Source organism: Nyctibius grandis, chromosome 2 (genome assembly GCF_013368605.1).
Source record: "Nyctibius grandis isolate bNycGra1 chromosome 2, bNycGra1.pri, whole genome shotgun sequence".
Lineage (NCBI taxonomy): Eukaryota > Metazoa > Chordata > Aves > Nyctibiiformes > Nyctibiidae > Nyctibius > Nyctibius grandis.
The window spans coordinates 49,103,087-49,125,633 of NC_090659.1; the positions used below are offsets into that span (position 1 = coordinate 49,103,087).

General features: G+C 40.2%; 1 protein-coding gene across 5 annotated transcripts in view; it reads left to right on the plus strand.

Moving 5' to 3' along the window:
* Window positions 1–448: 448 nt before the first annotated feature.
* HERC2 (HECT and RLD domain containing E3 ubiquitin protein ligase 2) overlaps window positions 449–22,547 on the plus strand; it is a 119,746-nt gene continuing 97,647 nt past the window's right edge. For all 5 annotated transcript variants that reach the window (XM_068395633.1, XM_068395635.1, XM_068395634.1 and 2 more), the window contains exons 1-4: window positions 449–535; window positions 1,380–1,496; window positions 12,453–12,567; window positions 21,108–21,245. In XM_068395633.1, the coding sequence (XP_068251734.1) occupies window positions 1,425–1,496; window positions 12,453–12,567; window positions 21,108–21,245 (325 nt within the window). In that variant the 5' untranslated portion in view covers window positions 449–535; window positions 1,380–1,424. The remainder of the gene's footprint in view (window positions 536–1,379; window positions 1,497–12,452; window positions 12,568–21,107; window positions 21,246–22,547) is intronic.

Genomic DNA, 22,547 nt, shown 5'->3' on the forward strand with positions numbered 1-22,547 from the left:
CAGCGCAGGATACAGGTTATTTATAAGCTTCTTTTTTTAGAAATGGACTTAACATTATAGTTTGCAGATGGATCCTGAAGTGACTTACTCTCTTTTTTAATCTCTGCGTGCTACCTAAAAGGAGACTTCGGCTTCTGTTATTATCGGCTTGACTTCAGGGGCATCTGGGAGTGGACGCGACGCCGACGCCGACGCCGCCGACACCGCCCCTCCTCAGCCCGGCCCAGCCCCGCTCCGCCACTCCCTTCTCCGCTGCGGCCCGTTCCCGGACAGGATGTCCCGCCTCCCCCTCCTCTCCTGATTGGCCGAGAGCTCTGCTGGCGTACTGGGGGGCTGAGCCGCGAATTGGCCGACTTTCCCCTGCCTCCAGCACCGAGGGAGGGAGGGACCGGCGAGCGGCTCTGCCGGCGGAGGGGGGCGGGCGGGCAAGGGAAGGAGGGGCGAGGATTACCCGGGACTGAGCGGGCGGCGGTAGATCGAGGCGAGGCAAGGGGCGAGGAGCCGCCGCCGCTGTCGCCGTCGTCACGGCCGGCCGGTGAGTGCGAGGGAACGTGGCGCGCGCCCCGACGCCTCCATCTGGCTTGGCGGGGAGGGGGGGGGAGGACAGAGAGTGGGAGCGTCCCTCCCCCTCCCCCCCCCCCCTCCCCGTGGAGCTGGCCGCTGGCGGGGGGGAGCGGGGTGGGGTGGGCGCGAGCGCGCTGGGCCTCGGTCTGGCGGCGCGGGAAAAGGGGCCTCCTTGCCTCAGCCCCGCGGGAGGGGCGGGCCGGGGCAGCGCAGCCCCCCGCGCCGTGTGCAGCGACCCCTGCCCGGGCGGGGCATTCGTCCGCCCCTCCCGCCCGGGCCCGGTCAGCCCTCCGTGGTCCCGGCGGTCGCCGCTCCGCGGGCCTCTTCCCGGGCTGCCCGAGGTGGGTTAAAGCCGCGGCTGGTGACCCTGACGGGCGGTGACAGCGGGCCGTGAGGGTGGGGGGATGCTCCTGGGAGAGGGGGTCGTGCGGCGAGAGGAGCCCCCAGCCTCGGCTGCCGACGTGGAGGAGGGGCTGCGGGTGACCCTGATAATCGCTTTATGTTGGCCTGCGGCTTGCGTAATCTGCGATCAATTATTTATTTCATGCACCACTTATGGATCTGAGGGGCAGCGTTAGGCCGCTGGTGTTGCTCAGTTCCTTCCACGAACGTTACAGGGAAGGGAAGCGGGGGCTCAGATAGTGCCCGTAATGCGTGTTCCTCTCCCTGTGCAGTGTCGGGGGATGTGAACGAGGGAGGCCCTTATTCACGCTAAATTTTTAAAGATCAAGTGGAAGCCATCCTAGACTGAACAAAAATAACCTTGTGTGGTTTATTTCGTGCGCTGGATTGTTATTTTTCCCATTCTGTGGCAGGTTGGGCTGCTCAGCCAGCCTGGAGAGAAGGCTGGAAAAGGAACCATGTCTTCTGAATCTTTTTGTCTGGCTGCTCAAGCTAGGTTTGACTCCAAATGGTTGAAGACAGACTTACAGGTAAGGAGTTAGATAGTTGTATTGCATTGTGACCTTTCAGGTGCAGATCAAGGATGCTTTTAGTCTAAATAGCTGCTAAACAGAAGACTGCAGCATTGCTTTTGGGATAGATGTGTAGGGTTTTTTTGAGTATGCTGATTTAAAACTGATCTTGAAGAAACATTAACTTATTTTGAGCTGCAGGTAGATCTGTATTGTCAGTCCCGTCCCTTCTGCTTAGAAACAAGCTGGACTACATAAGTCTGTTATCTTTGCTGAGTGTCAAAGCACATAGCTGAGTATGTGGCATTACTGCTAGAACTATACATTTTTCATTTAGGCTGTTGCTCAACTTTTTGCCTCCATATGAGCTAGCAGCTTTAATGCACAAGAGAACTGAAGCGAAAGACAGTGGAAATCTAATTTATGTTTTGTAGAATTCAGATTAGCTTTTACCGTAGTTATTTGTATAATGGGTATATGCTTCCTTTAAATTTTGTCCTTTTTGAAGGCAGTTAATTTTTTGTCCAAGTTATGTGGTTGAAATGGAACTGGTCTTTGTTGAAATGTGCTGGTGTTTGGTGAAAGTTTTCTTTTGTCTTAGAAGATGATCTGTTTATTTATCAAAGTTGTGTGATACAGGGATGATGATACTATCATGTTATCCCAATTCAGATTTGAAAATGAAGTGGAAAATACAGAGAAGTAGAGTAGTTAGGGTTAGTTTTGTTTGTTTCAGATGAAATGGGTAACTAGAGTAAGTCCTTGTCTTGTCCGTCTTCTTCCTTCCCCCAGATGTTACATATAGATACCTTACTTTGAATAACCTTTCCAAGTTCCTGCTCAAAACTCTGAAATTCTTGTTGGGATGGGCCAGCCAGTGTTATTCCTTTATAACAGATTAATAATAATAACAAAATTTAAAAATTGCATCCTGAGTCGCTTACCCAAAATGACATGCTGATAGTCTGAATGGTTGAGTTCAGCTGTTCTTGTGGTTAGACAAAGGCTTTTCCCCATGCAGTTGTGATGCAAAAGCAGCCTTTCTCCAATATTTTACATCAAACAAGCTAAATCAGAATCAGAAGTGACAGATACAGCCTTAGAGGTTACATTATTTATTAGGTCTTGTATGTAAATGCTATAAAATGCTCTTGATTTGGTTAGGTGAGTTCTATTTTCATCTTTTATTCTTACTGAAGTGAAAGTTTTGTTCCAAAGTTAGATGTTTTGGCTAATGTGGTAAATAAACGTGGTAGAAAACAATTTGAAGATAAGCATGTTAAGAAATAACAGAAATGTTTTTGTGTTCCGTGGAAGCTGGCTTCTAGATTACAAATATGTTGCTTCAACAGTTGTAGAACAGCGGAAAATTTTAGCTGAAAAAGTGACAATCTTTATTTGTAACAGCTGCTGACTATGCATTGCCTATTTTCCTTCAGTATTATATGGGGTGAGAAATGTGACTGTTCATGTGATTTGTCAGATTTTTCCTCTCATTTGTAGTGCCTTTTTTTCTACATCCCTTTTTTCTGTTTATGTAAACTTTTGATAGGAAGATTTCAGTTGCCATCCAAACTTTTAAGGATTATTTTCAGCTCAGTGCATATAAATGCAATTAAATATTTGTCTTTTGAGACTATTGTGTAGTTACTGTGTTGTAATAATTCCTTTTAAGAATAAAAATCTTATTCATAGAAATTTGTTACAAATTAAGCTCTCATAAATAAGAGTTCTTTATGAGTAATAACAAGTTAGACTCTAATTGCCAGGGTACTCCCTTTGTTTTCTTCCAGTCATGCTGTAGTCAAAATAATTAGATTAATGAAAGAAGAGAACAGTAATCATTTGTGATCTGCTGGACGCAAATATCACTTCTCTGGAATCTGAAGACTAGCCAGGCCTCCTGGGTATAATATAATTTTCTTATTAGGTTAACTGTTTTTGGTATTGCACAGCTCCTCATCACAGAACTGTATCTGGATGTATGTGTTCAGTATTTTAAAAAATGTGCATGTGAGTCTTGAATTGCTCTTTTTTAACGTGTTAAATGGCAGATGTTTTCTGTAAAGGGGTTTTGGGTTCTGGGGAATTTTTCTATTACATGATTGACTATTTTAGCTACTGGTTGACTAGCACGACCTAGCTGTGTGTGAAGTTTCTTTATAGGTGTAAATACTGTCACTTTAAGTTCTGTGTGTGCTGAATACGCTGATTTCCTACTGTGTATGTTTTTAATGGCTGACTATAGAAGGATTGGTGTTCAAGAGACTGTGAACAGGAATTGAAAATATGAGCATGGTAGCTAGGAGAGGTTTGAAGAAAGACACACTAATTTATGGGAATTAATCAAGCTGACTACAAATTGTTTGGAATTACACCCTGAAACTCTTCACTTTGCAGCTAGATTTTTAACTTTTCACTTTACAGCAGTCCAGGAGTGGGTAAGTGAAAGTCCTTGGAGAAGCAATTATACCAGGGAATTCTTACCTTAGGAGACATGCAGAGATTGATTAGTCTTTAAAACTAACTTTGTTTTTGTTTTTAAATGAAGTTCTTTCTACTGCAAAGTTTGGGGAGTATAGCTAGAATTGGAAATGAAATAGTGAAATGTTTCATTTGGTGGGCTAGTAGTCTCCAAAGTGTGTTGCCAGAGAGTTTGCTCTTTAGACTTGATGGCTGTGGCAGTTATTGTGGATTAAGCCAGTGAAATCTCTGAAAATCATTGGATTCTTTTTTGCTTTAGCTCAAGATAATATTGCATTAACAATGTAATACACAATATTATAGTACTATGCGCATTAATAAATCTATAATATAGTGGTATTAATATAATAAGGAAAGAATAACACATGGATTTTAACACGGCTTGTGTTTAATCACCTGCATGCGGCACTCTTCTAGCTGGCATCCAGGCCAAATTTAAATGTTCTTATTCAGTTTTGGGATGTTACTGTTAAGAGACAAAGCCAGGGTGCTGAACCATTATTATTGTTCTTAAGAGAATATCAAAGACACAAAACCTTTTGTAATAACAGTGAGCCTCTAGCCTGCAGGATTAACTGGTGTGGTGTGAAATGTTAATGGAACTATATCCTGACAGTATATTTTTTGCTTACATTAATTTATCTGGAACTTATCAATATTATTATAGGAAGCCAAAATTCTCTACAAAGATCCAGGTGTGCCCCATAACTATTCCATGTCTTTTTACTAACTTTGTAATTAATTGATCTATTATTGTATGATTTACAACTGCTAGTATAATTTTGAACTGATCAGAAACAGTTGTTTCATTAAAAATCTGAATTTCCTGGTGGAGCAAAATTAAGATATTCTATGTTGTCTGAAAAAACACAAACTGTTATAGCAGCTGAAAAATTAGGATAGTTGAGCTCAATATAAGGTAACATCAGTAGTACAATATGTAATATGTTCTCATATTACATATATCAATAATATGTGTATAATATCACTCAATAAAATAATCCTGTGAAGTTATAAAGCAAGTGGTTTTTAGTACAGGCCACTCTTTCACGGGTTATGTTTAACATAGCTGCTAGAAAGGTTAGTGTATCACTTAAATTTCCAAGTTATTTTTTTAGATTTGAAGTAACACATTTTAAAAACACCTACCTATTTATGTCTATTGCTGGTAGAAACCATAACATTTATAGCGAAATCTCTGTGTAATGGCAGATCGTGTTTTAATGGCTGTTTCTAAGGAAGACATCCCTTTTTTTTTAAAAGGAAAGTGTAAAAAGTATACAAACAGAAGGGAAGATTAAAATTGTTTACTTAAACCTAGATACCCAGTTTGCTGAATCAAACTGTGCTTAAAATAATTCTGATTAAATAGATGTACTGTACTACTAATTAGAACCTTATGCAGAGAACTTTGATTAGTGATGGCTGAATAACGAAAAACTAGAATTGCTGTCAGCTAATGGGGTTCATGTGTCTGTTCGAATGGGGTTTATGAGTCTGTTTATTTTGGATCCTGCGGAGAACTGTTGTGCTTAATAGCACAATAGGGGTTAGAGATGAAAAGCTTTCATTTCCCTGTAGTGTGGAAAAAACAAACTTTAGGCAACAGTCAAGGTGCTAGAGCTATCTGTAAGAGGAGTAGGATGTGTTTTCATCAGTTTTCATTAAGTTCAGGGTTGGCAGGTTATTTCTGTCATCTTCTTTTGCTGCAGAGATGTGAGTGAGCTTTTTAAAATGAAAGAGCCAATTGGGAGAGTTGCATTTATCTAAAATCTTTCTACTTCCCATCAAAGTTAAATTTCTCATTTTGATTTTCACGAAAATCCCACTCTTCTAGCTCTAGATCAGTGTCTCTGCTTCTAAGAAGATGATGTAAATAAATGATGTCTTGACTATTGAAAGCAAGAAGCTAGTGAAAGTTGCTTTCTCTGTTTTGTTGATTTCCTGTGAATTTTCTTCTTAGTTTTGGTTTTCTGACCAAAAACTGAAGGGCTTATGTGGAAGTTGTTATAGCAAACTGTAAATGACAACTGATAGATTTTTAAAGGAAATGAAATTTGCAATAGGGATTTAAATTTTTTTTTAAAAAATGAAGGGATGCTGTCCCTCCAAAATAAGTGATTTCCAGAGGGAGGGGTGAGGACTGTATGTGAACTGATAGGTCAGAGAAATTAAATTTAATGCTTATGCAAATACTTGGGCTCAAAGAGGACTACTGTTCTGCAAATGGAGAAAGTTAGAGAATTTCTCTTCTAAGTTTGAGGGAATTGCATAGTTTTTCTTTGCTTATGACCATTAACTGTTGATAAACTTTTGCAACAAATGGAAGACCCGTAGACTGTTATTATGGGGATATTTTCAGTTTAACCTCGAATCTGTTGAAGTAATGTGAGGCTGCTGAACTTTTCTGTCTTTCCTAACAGACCTTTAGAGCAGTATATTTAGAGCTAATGATGTTTAACTGTGCTTTGCATAGCTGTGATAAGCAGCTGTGGTTTCAGAGCATGCTTCAGCAGGGAAGGAAGGAAGCTAGGACAAAATACTGAAGAAGATGACAATGAAAAAGGAAATGCAAATTGAATGGATTCAAAAAAGCAAAAACAATGGGGAGCCTTGGGAAAGGGCTTACTGTTCTGTGATTTTCTTCACCATTACTGGGCTGACATTTTTTTTTTTTTAAGATTCTTTCTAAAGCAAAATATTTTTTTATATGGTCTTTAAAATACAGCCGATCGCTAATGCAGAAGTAACTGAATGGAAGAACATATTCTCTCTCCCTTCCCGCTGCTGACAGTTCTGAGGTGAAGATTATTTAAGTAGCTTGTATTTTAAATCCATATTGACACTTTGTGATTATGAAGTCACTTCCTTGAATTTCCAGCACAGTTATATAATCAGGAATCGTACCTAAATCAATCCTTGTCCTTTTGTGTCATTTTGTTTTCCTTGCTTCATTTTTCTTGAGCTTGAGTTAACTTTTATGAAGGCTTCTATGCTTTCTGCAGGGAAGTTTAAGAAACCACATCAAGAACATGATCTACTGTACCACACGGAGTAAGCTTTGTCTGACGTAAACAGTTGACTTTAGAACAAAATCAGCTGCTGGTTATTCTTAAAGTAACTTATCGAAAGCAAAATTGTAGTGGTGCTTTGAGAATTCTCAGAAGCTTATCCAGTTATGGTTGCAAGATTTAATTTTCTTGAAATGTAAGGAAATATTAATGCCAATGCCTTGTTCTTTAGAGTTGATGGGGATGGACGGGAATTTCACTGCCAGCCGTGTTGGAGGATGGCAGCAGCATAAGCCAGAAACCAAACTAGATGTCCCTTTGACTTAATTAAATGTATCAGATAGAATAAATCACAGTTTAACTGCAGAGATAAGATTAGCAAAAGATTAGAATGGGGGCTGCCCAGCTTACTGTACAGTAGGAGTTCACTTTGAAGTCTGTTTAGGCCCTTGCTTTTTTGACGTGGGACAAGTGAGCAGGGCTGAGACTTAGGTACATGTGGGAAGTATGAGTTTGGTGAGATACATTCCTTATAAGTGCAGAGATCAAGATGTCATCTGGGGATGAGAATGTGTGACAAATGCTGGAAGTGGCTTGGGGTTTGTCAAGGTGAGGTGTGTAGGAGATGAGGATATGTGGTGTGGTTTTATCTGAGAGGAGGTCAGGAGATGTCATGGGAAGAATAAGGGAGATTTTGGGCATGGAGAATGGCACTTGATTTGGTGGAATGAGTAGGAGGTTTAAGAACACGGGCCAAGGTTGTAAGGCAGTGGATAGTGGTGATGGAGCATGGAGCTGCTGTTGTCTCAGCCTTGGGAAGGCAGCGTGTAGGTGGTGGGGCAAGCAGGGACTTGGGGTCCCTGTGGAGTTTTTACAGAGTGTGCATCTCTGGAACCGTTGCCAGTTGCAAAAGTTCAGTGAAAACTTAATTATTCTTAATTTGTTAACTTACTTTGTCACGTTTATCCCTTTAAACATTCACAAATGAAGTTACTAAATTATTAGAGGGAAAGATGTCCACATAAATCGAGCAATCTAGTGAGAGTGTTAGACTTAACACAGGTAGGTACTCTTCTGCTTGCAACCTCAGTGTAGCAGAAACAATGAAGATGCCAGATGTGTTTTTCTTCTCTTGCACTGCACCACTGATTGGCTTGTGAACTTTCTTTAAACAATTGAGTGGAAGAGCAGCTGTATTTTTGAAGAAGAGTCATATTTTTTGGAAAATAGAAACCAAAGAGAGATGTTTTCCGAATTTGTTGTGAACAAAGATCTAGTTCTTCTGTCTCAGCACTGATAGACTCCTTGCAAATGACTGAATGCAAGAAGTATCGGTGTGAGCAAAAGAAGAAAGTAATATGTGTTTGTGCTGGCTAAGATAGTCTTAAAACACTGTAGAAAGAAAGAAAAAAGCAGGATTATGTAGTCAAAGCAGATATTTGACTTTTCTACCATACAGTTGACTTACTGTTACCTTCAGATGCTAGTTTCACAGAATCACAAATGATTGAGGTTGGAAGGCACCTCTGGAGGTCATCTCCACCAGAGAGGTTGTGGAGTCTCCTTCTCTGGAGACATTCAAAACCCGCCTGGACGCGTTCCTGTGTGATATGGTCTAAGCAATCCTGCCCCGGCAGGGGGATTGGACTAGATGATCTTTCGAGGTCCCTTCCAATCCCTAACATTCTGTGATTCTGTGATTCTGTGATTCTGTGATCTGGTCCAGCTGCCCTGCTCAAACAGGGCCACTTAGAGCCAGTTGCCCAGGACCATGTCCGAATGACTTTTGAGTACCTCCAGGGATGGAGACTCCACAACCTCCCTGGCCAACCTGTATGAGTGCTTGATGACCCTCACAGTGAAAAAGTGTTTCCTGATGATCAGAGGGAACTTCTGTTTCAGTTTGTGCCCATTGCCTCTGGCCCTGTCACTAGGCACCACTGAAAAGCCTCGCTTCATCTTACCTTCAGATATTTATATACATTGATGAGTTCTTCCTGAGCCTTCTCTTCTTGAGGCAAAAAAGTCCTAGCTCTCTCAGCCTTACCTCATAGGAGAGATGTTCCAGTCCCTTAATCATCTTTGTGGCCCTTCACTGGACTCTCCAGTATGTCCATGTCTCTCTTGTACTGGGGAACCCAGAACTGGATCCAGCACTCCAGGTGCAGCCTCACCAGTGCTGAGTAGAGGGGAAGGTTTACCTCCCTCAGCCTGCTGGCATCACTCCTCCTAGTGCAGCCCAGGACACCCATTAACCTTCTTTGTGGCAAGGGCACATTGTTGGCCCATGTTCAACTTGGCACCCACCAGGACCCCCAGGGCCTTTTCTGCAAAGCTGCTTTCCAGCTGGATTACCCCCAGCATACTTTGGTGCATGGGGTTGTTCCTCCCCAGGTGCAGGACTTTGCACTTCTCGTTGTTGAACTTCATGTGGTTCCTGTGAGGCCATTTCTCCATCTGTCGGGGTCGCCCTGGATGGCAGCATGACCCTCTGGCATATTAGCCACTCCTCCCTGTTTCTGTTGGTTAAGTGAAATGTTTCTTTTAAGGGAGTTGTGAAGCTTCTCTTAATGGTTATAGAATTTTGGGATCATGAAAATAAAATTGCTTGAACAATTTATCACTTAAAAACTCATATTTTCCTTTCTCGTTTGGCTATCATAGTGGCAATTTGCTGTTCAATATGTCTGCTGAACGTAGAGTAGATTAATTGTGGACTTGTTACAGTTGGAATTGAGTTGCCCTCAGTTATGACAGATTAATTGGTTGTAAATTGTCCTTTCAGTTGGTTGCTTTGATTATTGTGGCAGAAAAGTCTAGAGTTCCTTTACTTTCAAAGATGTCTACTTCCCTCCCACCCCCAACACATATACTGCTGGCAAAATGTTAACTGCAACCCGAATAAAAGCAAAATTGTTTATCTGAAGGCTGCTTATGGTGTAAGCTTCCACATGAGATATTTGGAGAAGGAGGGGGAACTCTCTCTGACCTATAATCTTGGTGGTTGCTCTATCTTTGTGCAACATACCAAGAAAATGACTTTGATAAGAATTTGAACACCAAACGCAAAGCAGAAGAAATCTTGTTTACTTTTTCAGTTTTTAGTTCCCTTAAAGACTTGGGTGAACTTTATGCCATGTGAAAGGATTAGAGGTTAAAATGGAGAAAACAATTCTTGATTCTACTTTACAGCAATGCTTACAAAAGCAGTAAGTTTTCTGAAATAAAACAATGCTGCATTATGAAGAACCTTGAATTCAAACCTGTAGGCCTTTAGATTGTAAGCTTAAGGGTTGTGAGAATCGTTTTCCATACCAAGGTGATCTGAGAAGGTTAAATAAAATGTATGAAAAGACAGTTTAACAAACAAAAATCTTAACTTTGTGAAAACCATAATTTATTATGCAACCCATCTGGAGGGTTGCCTCACTCCCTTTTTTTCAAGCTTGTGTTTTAGTATAGGTGCATTTAAGAGGTGAATGTTTAAAAAAAAAATTCTATGACATATGAGCCAAAAACAGCAATTGAGTTGAGCTATTTTTGCAAGAAAAAAAATTGTGAAAAATAAATTCCTTAAGTGCACCACTAAAGTATATGACCACATTTGATGAAGGAGAAAGTGAACGCCATTTGTTTTTTGAATAGTTACAGACTGAGAACAATGCAAGAAATTTGGTCAATGATGAATGGTTGAATTGTTTTTTTGCATTGTTGAAATGCAACTTCACTTCAGACTATTCCAATTTTTAAAAAATTAAGCCAAATGTAAAGTGTTTAGCAAAACACAGGATCTTTGCAAAAGCTGTACATGCTGTCTAGCTCTGAAGAACAGGGACTGTACCTTTCAGTAAAGCATGGTCACAGTGTAATTCTGGTGCTGCACAGTTGATAAATCACAGAGAAGTTGAATAATGTCTAGCTCACGCTGTGTGATTCTTTTCCCTCTTACCCCCTGAGATCAGGAAATAGCAAGTGACAAATACGTACAATGTGTCAGCTCATATTTTATGCTGAAAGAAAAACGATTGAAACCGTTGTAGTGAATTTCTGAAGTATGCAATATGAAGTCAAGAAACTACTGTGGTAATTTAGTGTGTTACAGTGGTGTCAAAGCATGTAACTTGTCTTTAATTCTTCACGTTAACTGGGATTAGCTAGATCAGCAAATGACTTCCCTGCTGGTGGTTATGACTCTTAAAACCTGTAATCTTTAATCATTAAAATATCTTCAGGAAATAGATCAAAATGAAGCATAAGCGGGCTTCTGTGTATAACGGTAAATAGTTTACAGCAGTTGTGTAAGTAACATCTTTGCATTACTGCTCAGTTAAAACACTTTGGATTTGAATACTAGTTACACAACACAAAGATGCTTCTAAATAAGCCTTCAGCAATTTTTTTTTTGAATGTCTCCACTGCACCACTTTGGTATGCTAACGGTATTCTGTTTTTCAATTTCATGTACTCCCCTCCTCCCTTAGGCTATACGGTTGCAAATTGTAACCTGATTATTATGGAATTTGCTTCAGATGTTGACACCTGCTTTGCAGCATTTTATAAAGTAGAGGACAACATCAGTAGAAGACAAGTCATTAGGATTCTTCAAGGGAGATCCAAATTGATAAATCATTAAGAGACTCATGTTACGGCCGATGTTTTCATGAGCACGCCCAGCTAGCACAGCTCTGCCATTTGTTCCATTGCAAGTATTTGTCCTGTTGCACACGTCGTGTATCGGGAACTGACCTGGGCTGAGGCGGCCCCTTGCTCTTCCCCCAGGTGCAGCTGGTTTTAGTCTTGATGGGTTCCATAATCTGGTTCAGCAGACGATTGCGCACGTGCGTGAGCCTGCATGCGAGAGGAGGCATTGTAGCAGCTGGAGGGAAGAGGGGGGGGCTGTGAGTGGTGCTTTGCACAGCAGGACCCCTTTGAACTGGTTAAATTCGTTTATGAATCTGTGCCTTGATGTCATGTGTTCTGGTCGAGTGCCCAGCTCTCCAGTTGCTGGTTTGTAGTGACTTTCTTCATGCTTCCCTGTTTTGTGACTTTATGCAGCTTGATTTTGTTTGGGTAGCTTTTCCTGAAGGGAAGAAGGATCCCCTCCCCATGGCCCCCCCAGCTATTGCGTGATGTCATCTTGAATGTGTGGATAGTTCTGAGGTGATCAAATCCATGCTTTTGATGAGAATTTTTCACCTAAAGAAAATTCATCTTGCTGTATTTGAGCCTATTTAAAAGTCACTGTTTTGAGCTTTTAGTCTGAAAATAGCATAGCTAGAGAATCAGAGATCCTGAAGGACATTTAAATCTTTATCATGCACACACACACTCTCACACAATGAACATACCAGTGAAGTGACACATGTTTTCTTTCTTCTGGGACAAAATATAAAATCTGGTGTATTTTTAAATATTAACTTGAGTTGACTTGAGAGAAAATTGTTGTGTGTAACTATACATAATGTATTATTTTTAACAGCTCGCATTTACACGAGATGGACTATGTGGCTTATGGAATGAAATGGTAAAAGATGGGGAGATTGTATATCCTGGAACAGAGTTAACACAAAGTGGTGAACTACCTCCAAGAAAAGGTATGGATTTTTAAATTATTGTTTTTCGTTGCTCATTTTTTTTTCCTCTTGATGATGAAAATGGAATTCAGATTTCATACTATCACAAAACTTTGGTTTATCATCACCTGGCTATACAATTTGCAGGTGTTCGTGTTTTGAATTAAATACAATTGAAACGGATTTCTTAAAAGTGTACAGAAAGGTAACATCTTAAGCCTTCAAAGGAAGGCTTAAATCTGTTCCAGCCTTTTGAAATTCAACTTCATAACTAGGCATGTTATTATGAGAGAGGCTTGGCAGTGTCCTTTTGTTTGGTATGCTTCGTGTGTTTACAGCTGAAGCCTTTGTTTAGAGGAAGTGGACTGAGAAAGAGGTAAAGCTGATACTGCTATTTCTAATTTTGTTTACAATCTTCTTAAAATGACTAAAAGGTCAGCTAAAAACTTTCAACAATCTGAGAATGTAGTGCTGCTTTTTTGTTGTTGTTTTCTAGTGTACTTGAGAGCAGTTCAAGCACTGCTAATCATACAAATGGCAGAGTAATGCATCTATTTAGAGATTGTTTTGGTGGAGGTGGATTTTGTGTGTTTTGTTTCGCGATGGGTTGTGCCACAATGGAGTGATTCTACTCTTGCCTTTTTTCCTTCTGTTGGTTGTGGTGGTCTTTTTACTCCTTATTTAACAATGGAGTGATTCTACTCTTGCCTTTTTTCCTTCTGTTGGTTGTGGTGGTCTTTTTACTCCTTATTTAACAGGAAACTAACCTGGTCAAAAAAGGAAAAGATTTATGTTTCCTAATCTGTCTGAAATGGGCTCACCAAGCGGTCAGATTAAGTTTTGTCAGTAATTTATATGACCCCCAAATAAATGAGGCTCTGTCTAGGAGAAGGGTGTACGTACTGCCTTTGGTAGCAGTAAACTATTACTTCAGCTTCTGTTACTTCGTGAACTGTACTGTTGGATAGATGTGGTATTTCAAACCAGTAATGCTTAATTCCTTATGGAGAGGGCTTTTTTTTTTGGTACCTATGATTTGTCATCTTTAAAAAGGGAGGGTGGAGGGATGAAAAAAGTCTTTTCGACTAGAGGAAGTTACTTCTACAGGAAAGAAGCTAAAATAATTAGTGTATGAGAAGAGAGCAAATTATATGTTACTTTCATCAAGAGTATAAGCTTCCTAGGTTGTGGGTGGCTGTGTGCTGTAGTAAGGGCTAGAATTATGCTCCTAACTATTCCAGAGCTAGAAAACATTTTTGTCCTTATTCTGATGCTGGCTGTGTTAAATATTGTTGTTGACATTGGACGAAAATAACAGCTGATCTTATCAGAAGGGCTACTACAGCAGCTGCTCATGAAACGAATGGAGGTAGTGTAATATTTTTTTCTTAGGATTGGCTGGTTTCATATATATTACGAAAAGACATCAGAAAGTTGATGCAGTGGGGGGTAATCCCCTAAATGAGCCATGCAAAACACTTTACCATTCACTGTCAGCTCGTGATAGAGAGAGATGCTGTGATGGTCGTGGTATAACATTTCAACATACTCTGCTGTCATGTAACAAAAAGATAACAAACAATCTATAATAATAAAGACAATATATTAAAGTAAATACCTGCTTTACAAATGAAACTGATGCAATTTCCTCTTTTTGTGCCAGATGCTTACATGTTGTTTTTAGAGTTGTACCTTTGCTGGTCTTTGACAGAAGACTATTCTTCCAGTATCTTTAGAGCTAAGTAGCCACGGAGAATTAGGATTTTTGTTGGTTATGGTGCTGTAGTCCTTTCAATGGTTCTGAGAAAGCTTATAGAAAGATGTCATAGTATAATTGGTTTTTGTTTTCAGGGGAATCATTGAAATACTAAGTAGGAAAATGCAAGCTGTCAGTTGTGATCCAAAATGTAGACAGCAAGATAAAGTAAAAAACCAGAAGTGCTAAGCAAGTCAATCATGTGTGACTTCACATGCTCATCCACACTTGGGACACCTATTTTGAATAATGATGTGAAGGTTTTTTTTTTTAAATGGTGTGTGTATGTATGTACACATGACTTGGAAGGATCAAAAAGGTATAAAGTGTTAAAGGCTGTAGGATACTGTACTTAAAAATACAGAAATTCTGCCAGTTTACTGTAGAAATAATTTTTACCTTTACCCTTGTGTTTGTTTTTTTTTGTTGATGTTGTTTTTTTTTTTTTTGTTTTTGTTTTTTTTTTGTTGCCAGTTAAGATCGAGTTGGATAGTGATTTATCTAAGATAAATTAAAGATTTTTGTAGATAAAGATTAAAGATAAAGATTAAAACACCACCTTCCGCTTGCCCTTCCTTCCCAGGCTCAACTTCACTCCTTCATTCCCAACTTCTCTAGCTGCTCCTACAGTGGCACAGAGGGATGGGGAACGGGGATTGTGGTCAGTCCATAACAGTTCATCTCTGCTGCTCCTTCCTCCTCACACCCCTGATCCAGTGTGAGATCCCTCCCGTGGGCTGTAGTCCTTCATGAACTGCTCCAGCATGGTCCTCTCCATGGGCTGCAGGATACCTGCCCCACTGTGGTCCTCTCCTTCCACCTGCTTCACCATCGTGTCTTCCACGGGCTGCAGGGGAGTATCTGCTCTGGCACATGGAGCACCTCATCCGCCTTCATTCTATGACCTTGGTGTTAATATGCTGTTCCTTGCTTCCCGACGCCCCCTCCCTCCTCTGCCTGTCCATCATTTTTTCCCTTTCTTACACATGCTCCCTGAGGCACCACTGTCTTGGCTGAGGGGCTCATCTGCTCCCTGTGGTGGGTTTGTTGGGACCACCGTGTCTGGCACGGGGCAGCCACAGCCTCTCCTCACAGAGGCCACACTGCAGGCGCACTCCTGCGCCCATACCAAAACCTGGCCATCTACACCCAATACATGCATATGGTAGGGTAGATGTAAGTAATGAACAGACATAGAGATCCGTTCTGAAGTGAGCATCGTGTGAGTGTTTTTCGTCCTTTTGCCACATTCTTTGACTAGAGGCTTGTTCAATACAGTACAGAAAGAATAGAATTCTTTTAGTGTTTTGCATTGTATGTCCCATGATTTTGAGACTTCACTTTGATTTGGCATGGTCTTTAGTTTTGCCTTTATCAATAATGGGAACGAAATAGTGGCAAGCTGTTCCTGGCTAAAAGTTGAAATAGTCTTCAGAGACTCCACCGAACGTGCTCCTTGCATCTGTACTCACTGCTCTGCAGTCGTTTGGCCTGAACCGCAGACCTGTGAAAAGATCATGTATGAGATGCCGTGGAACCCTTATATCTTACATATTTTGTTTTTGCATCCTTACAAGTAGACTGTCGCTACATATACCATTTTTCTGACGCACTGTGATTTTCTTAAAAATTTAAATCATGAGTTAGACTTAAATAGCACAAGTGTTCTGCCATTTTGTGCCTCTGGAGGGGTGAAGTGTAGGTATTATATAGCACAGATTGCATCTGCTCCTTTTCACAACTGGAGCATCCATCTTCTTCATAGGTACTGCTAAAACACCTGTTTCTTGAAAAGCTACAGGAGTTTAGGAATTTCAGTATAGCTTTTTCACACTTTAGCTCTTAGAACTAATGTATGAATTCTCTTTCAGTGAGATTAGCCTTCATAAATGCCATTGTGCTGGCCTGCGGGATTGGTCAAATGTAACCATCTTGCTTACTAAACTTGAGCTTTGAGAAGAAAAAGCTAATCAAGGCTATTTTTGGTCAACGTTAATCAGATTGTATATTTGATTCCATTAGGCAGTAGTGAGTCTTGGAACCAGAAAAATTGGTGGTCAATTTGCGCCTCTGAACTTGCAGCTCAAATTGAGTTTCATGAAATTAAAATCTAGAGTATTTCAGTCTGTTTAGTTGGTAGTTACTTTTTTAGCATAAATGATCTACAAATGTAATTCAAGAGGCGAGGTAAAAGTACGTACCAGTAATGAGATTTATATAAGACCCAGTGCTTTTATGTTAAAAGCAATATATTTTAGTCTCAGTATTCAGATTCTGCTGCTATATTGACTAATTTGCAGATAAAGAAGAGAGGCTGCTGTAAGTAGTCCTTTTTATTCAGGCTGTTTTAAGAAGTTTTGATTTAAACTCATCCATTGTAAGCCCTTTTTCTTCACTAGTGCTGTAGCTCTCTGTTGATGCTGACTGGGCTGCTCAGAAGAGGCACTTCATTCTTTGAGGGGATATCAGCAGTGGCAGTAGACTGGAAGAACATGCTATTGATAGCAAAAAGCATTCCTTTTCTCTCTACGAAGAATATGCAGATAGTGTATTTTTTTCCCCCTGTTAGCAAGAACATTTGGTTAGGAATAACCTCTTTGATTTTCTTCATGGCACTTTCAGAAAAACATGTTTGATAAATACGTTCAGCAGAATGCATTTCCATGCTTCCAAGTATCATCTGAGGACACGGCTGTGACAGTAGTGATGTCCAAATGCAGGTGCACTTGCAGTATGGCATGTACTTAAAAGATAATCAGGCTGCCCTCTGGAAATTTGGATGAGATTACTATCTTGTATACTGGAACTATATACTGAAAATAATGAAAAGTATTAAATAATGTTGTTCTTACGGAATTTTTAGTTAGTGAACTGTTACTGTAAATTTTTAAGACACATCAGTCAACTACACAGGTCTCTCCTTTGTGAGTTGAGGTTTTTTTTTTACTTTTGATTCCTCAAACTTTTGTATAGGTGGGAATTCCTGTTTCAACTACCTATTCTAAGTTCCAGGGCAGAAGTATAAAGTCGTCATCTTTGTGCCTCTGTCCTCCCTTTGGTAAACACTGTGGGCTTCCTCTTCTCTTCTGTTCCCCATTTCCTGAAAGTTGGACCTTTGTCAGCCTAGTGCCGTTGAATCCACAATAAAGATAATAAAGTCCAGATGCCACAAGCTATTCCAGACAGGCTGGCAGAAACCAAATCTTTATGATAAGAATAACAGTATGTGGGAATTGGTTATGGTGACTAATGTTCAGACCACGTATGTATCAAACTGTAGTAGCGAGCAGGCATATAGGTTGGCTACTGCTTTGAGCCTTCTTTCTTGTGTACGAAAGAACCTGTTAAACATGTTAAAAGTGAAAAGTGCCTCTTTTATCTCCCTCTCTTCTGCCTTCCCTCAGCCCAGCTATATTGGCTCTACTCAGTGGCTCAAGCTTTCAGTACTCACCTGTGGATTATTGTACTCTCTTTGCAGGGCAGAAGGAAGTCACCCCATTGGACAGTTTGACTTCATAAGTGTAAAATGCTTTATTGCATATTCAACAGATAATTTAAAGAATGCATTTTAACAAGTAGTGTACCAGGGAAGAAAAGAAACTTTATTTCTGGTTGGGGTTAGGAGATCAGAATCTTCTGTCATCTGGACTTCTACACCTGGAAGGCTCTGTAAACATGGTTTGCAAATGGTTAGGCATGCATCCTTCCTTCCTTCACCGATAACTGTCAGTTGAAATTTATATATGTATATATATATAAAAGAAAAGCTCTTTGACAGAAAACAAATTATTTTTTTATGGCAGCTGAAATACTTCTAGGTCTGGGAATATTTCAGAGTAGTTGTAAAATACAGCCCTTGTCTAAAGCACATTGTGTAACTTTTTGCCTCGTGAATGGCAACGTCTGTTGGAAAACTGTTCTTTCTACTGAGGGAGTCCTGACCATGTCAGTTCATTGGCATTTAAGAGCAGCACAAGATCATACTCTAGTGCTGGAGGTGACTATGCAGTGTCAGTTATTTTCTTCATTGAATATGAAATGTAAGTTCCACCTTTAGCTGCTTCCTTTTTTGTTCTCTGTTTATACTGGATTAGCCTATTGCTGTGCAAGATAGAGCACACATGGTGAGCTACTGTGCTTCGATTTGGGTGCTAACTTCTAATTGAGGATAATTACTTCAGTTGCTCAGTTTTGACTGGCTAAGCGTACCTGCCTCAGCTTGGAAGCTTAAGCTTGTAAACCAGAACATAGTTCAGAGAAAGTTCTTTCAGGGAACTGTTACATTATTGTTTTCCCCCACCACCATATTCATGCTTCAGTCTGAGAAAAATGAAGTTAAAACAGGTTGTCACACTGCAGCATGTTTTTGCATGTGTTGTTTTGAAAACTGTCTTATTACTTGTTATTTTGGCCTGTGCTGGCTTCACTCAAGATTTCTTCCTCCCTGCCCGGCTTTCTGAAAAACCTTTGGGGTTCCCTTTTAGAAAAACTCTTTCTTTAAGCATAACTGAGCTTCCACAGTTACGATGTCTGTGTTGCTACTTTCAATCTAGACTGATACCAACTTTGTCTTTTACGGTACAAGTGATTTTTTGCGAGTATAGTGAAAAGTCTTTGTGGAACAATTTGACATGGGCTTTTAATATGATTTTTAGCTCAGCTCCTTGCCACTTCTCTTATTGCTCCCCTTTTCTGTTCATACGTACAATGAAAAAAGAAGTCCTCCTTGTGGATTTGCATGTCAAGGTTGTTTTTATAGAATACAAAGCTTAAGTTCCAGCCTGGATTGGGACCTTCTCTGTTTGCAGTGAGGAGCTGAGCAAAATGGCTAAGTTAGAATGCCTTTATTGTCATCCTTTGCCAAGGATGTTAAAAAGCATAACAAGTTCTCTTACAGCTGCTGGTGAAACGTAGTGTCTTGGCACAACACCCTTCTACCTACTAACTAAAATCCCAGACCCTGCGGAGCGTGTCTAGATGAGTGAGTGAGTGGCGAAACAGTGAGATTATGGTGCTACTGTGGGAATATTCTGAGCTACTGGGGCTAAACAGGGCCCTTAGTCACTAGTTTAACTCTATAATGAAATCTGTGCCTTTAGTATTATTTGTTTGTGCCTTGGATTAGAAACAGCTAGATTCGGTCATGCTTTGGGCATGTGCTACCATGCTGATGATGGCTGGACTCTTGGCTGTTCCTTGGTGTTTGAGAGAAGTGGTTCTGCTCTTTATGATTGCCACTTACAAGTGGGATCTCCAAACTGCTTTTCCTGTTCTCAAGTGACCTTTGCTATCCCTTAGCCCATAATCCCAGCTGCAGCATGCATGCTGCAGTTATGTCTCCTCTCCTTTTTTTTTTGTCCTGTTCTCCTTCAGTCTTCATACGCCACCTTCTGAACACTAGTGTGTGTTATAGGTTAGGAAACATTGGCTTTAATTTAAAACTTGCATAATTAAGGCATCTTGAAAAGGTTTATTTTGGGAGGTGCTATTGTCTACAGTCTAACAAATTTTTAACAGAGAGGCAACCACAGATCCAGTTACAACCAGATTAGGCATTCATTTTTTTTTTCCAGGTCAGATAGAATAGTTGAATGTTTTTGTACATTGTGATAGGTGTATTTTGTATGTTCTGAGGTAATGAGAGCCTTTGATCTCCAAGCGGGGTCATAGTGAGTCTGGGCCAGGCTGCAATCAGATGTGCTGTGTCTGGCTGCAGCTGTAAACCTCTTGCCTGTTGTTGTCTTCTGAAATATGCTGGTACAAACATACACATTTTGGGTGGGGGGGATGAGATAGGAAAAAAAGACAAAATTCTAATGCTTGTCTGACTTCTTGTGTCCGGGACGTTTTGTAGCCTGGGTTGGCAGATAGGAATGGAGGATCAGTCATTTTTAAAAGCCTGGTAAAAATGGCTGGAACTAAACTCTTCATGGGTAAGTTGCAAATGCTGGACTTGAGAAATTTTGTGGGATATTTTTAGAAAAGAAGGTCAGGGTGAGGAAAGCAGTTGCCAATGTGGCCCTTCATTGCAAGGCAACCTTGTGCATTGAACTGACTGGAGGTATGGATATGGAAATCTGTATCCCCAATGTGAATAAGGAGAGACTTCCAGCTGCCTAGTTCTACTGTGTTTAGAAAATTGGGACTTTCATGCAGCTTTTGATTACAGAGATAAGTGACTAATGTCTGTGTCCTGTTTTTATGGAAATAATCTCAAAAAGATTGCATGCTGTTTTGTTGCTTGGGCAGAAAGTGCTGGTATTATTTTCATTACTTGCTGGTAATTACGAAGATGCTACATATGTTACAGATGTTGAAATACTGCTGCATAAAATTAGTGTAAGTGCAAATATATAGCTCTCCTTGATTTTGAAATTAATGAAATAGCTGTCTCTTTTTCTGTGTTGGAAATGGAATATGAAAACAAGTAAATACTACAGAAATTAGGATAGTTGGGAGGTAAATGTGACTTAAAGTACATCCTTTGAGATACTGTGTGTTGCAAATCCGTTGCAAGTCTTATGTGATTGTATTGATATTAAATGTTCATTATCCCTAGGAGGTTACAGCAGCGATTTCTGGATTCTAAGGTCACTGTCTTATGAAATGTAACATGAGATGTTGCACCTGTGACAGTTAACATGGTGCAATACTACTTCCCCCCACCTTGTACTCTTAATGATAGACAATATTGCTGTAAACTTGTGGGCTGTGCGTTTCGCCTTTGCATTTCTAATCTAGAACTGAATTCAAGGGAGAAGTAGCTTAACTGGGCTTTTTCCCCCCTCCTGCTTTTTTTCTTTAGATGATAGCACTGAATGCCAAACCGCATCAAAGAAAGAAGAGCAAAACGACAGAGAAAAGAAGGATGAAGAAGAGGCTCCGCTGCCCATTTACAGGGCCAAATCGATTGTTGAGAGCTGGGTGTGGGGCAAACAACCAGGTATTACAGCTGTTTTGGTCATTCTCACTGAAGCATTACGTATTCTATATTGATCACTACTTTTGTAGCATCAGGAGTAATTGGATCAAATGTACATGCTGACAGATGCATCTGTTAGGTTAGTGGAATAAGTTGGATAAGTGGTTCCCTGTGATTCAAGTTAGACATTTACTGTAAATACTTTCAGATTTAATTAGACTCATGACTTGAAGAGTCAATTTGCACCTTTCATACTGCTTGAAGGAGTAATAAACTGACTTGGAACAAATGCAGTTATATAGTGAAATGTTACGATATCTTGAGAATATTTCTTTTCAATTGCAGACACTAAAAAGAAATTGCTTAGTTTCTGAAGCCTGAATTTTCTGCAGGCAATAAAGGTTTAATAAGTGATTTTTCTTTTGGATTTCATGATCTGGTAGATAAGTTTGAGTGAATCATGGGAGGAAGGTTGAAATGGTTAGTTCAATTAACTGTCTGTCCTGACCTTTGCTGACAGTAATATCACATGTGATGGCAGTGGAAAAATGGTTTGTGTGTTCACATCTTCATGTATGGCTCCGTAAAATACTGATTTTAATATTGAAGCCAGTTGAATTGGCTATTTATTACTGCAGAGCAGCAATTCATTGTCTAAAATTGTCCATGTGGTTTGTTTTACAGTTCTGGTCCCTGATACTGCTTGATTCAAATATTGACATGTACAAACTTTGGAGAGATCTGTTGTGCCCCTTTTCCTTTCCCCTCACCCAGAAGTGCTTGAAGATCCCTGGGAAAAGTATTGTCTCTTCAGTGCCAGAATGCACATCTATGTAGCCCGGTGTGCTAGGGAAGCTATCTGTTTCTGTTGAGCCACAGGTCAGCTGCCAGTCTGCTGCCCTCTGCTCTGTGCCAGCCAGCTTGCTCCGTTTTCTTGAGGACAGGAGGACAGATGGACTTGCTGTCACTCTAGCAGTGGGACAGAATTTTTCAGTGTAGAAGGAATGAAAAGAATTGCCACTACAGTGGAAGGGGGAGCGAGAATTGCATGTGTTGAAGAGATGTAAGCTGGGGGTCACATTATTTTTGTTTTATATTTTTATTTGCTCTTTGTTGCTGAATAATAAAATTATTTTACAAAATGCTAATTTAAATGCAAAGTATCTTAGCAAATTTCTCCTAACTGACCAAGGTGTTTGGGACAAGACCTGGCCTTTAAGGTCACCCTCCAATTATTTCTTAAAAACTGAAAAAACTAGTTGTTTATAGAAAAAAAGGGATGTGTGTGTGTTTGGAGTTTTCAGAAAGAAGCAACTTACTCTC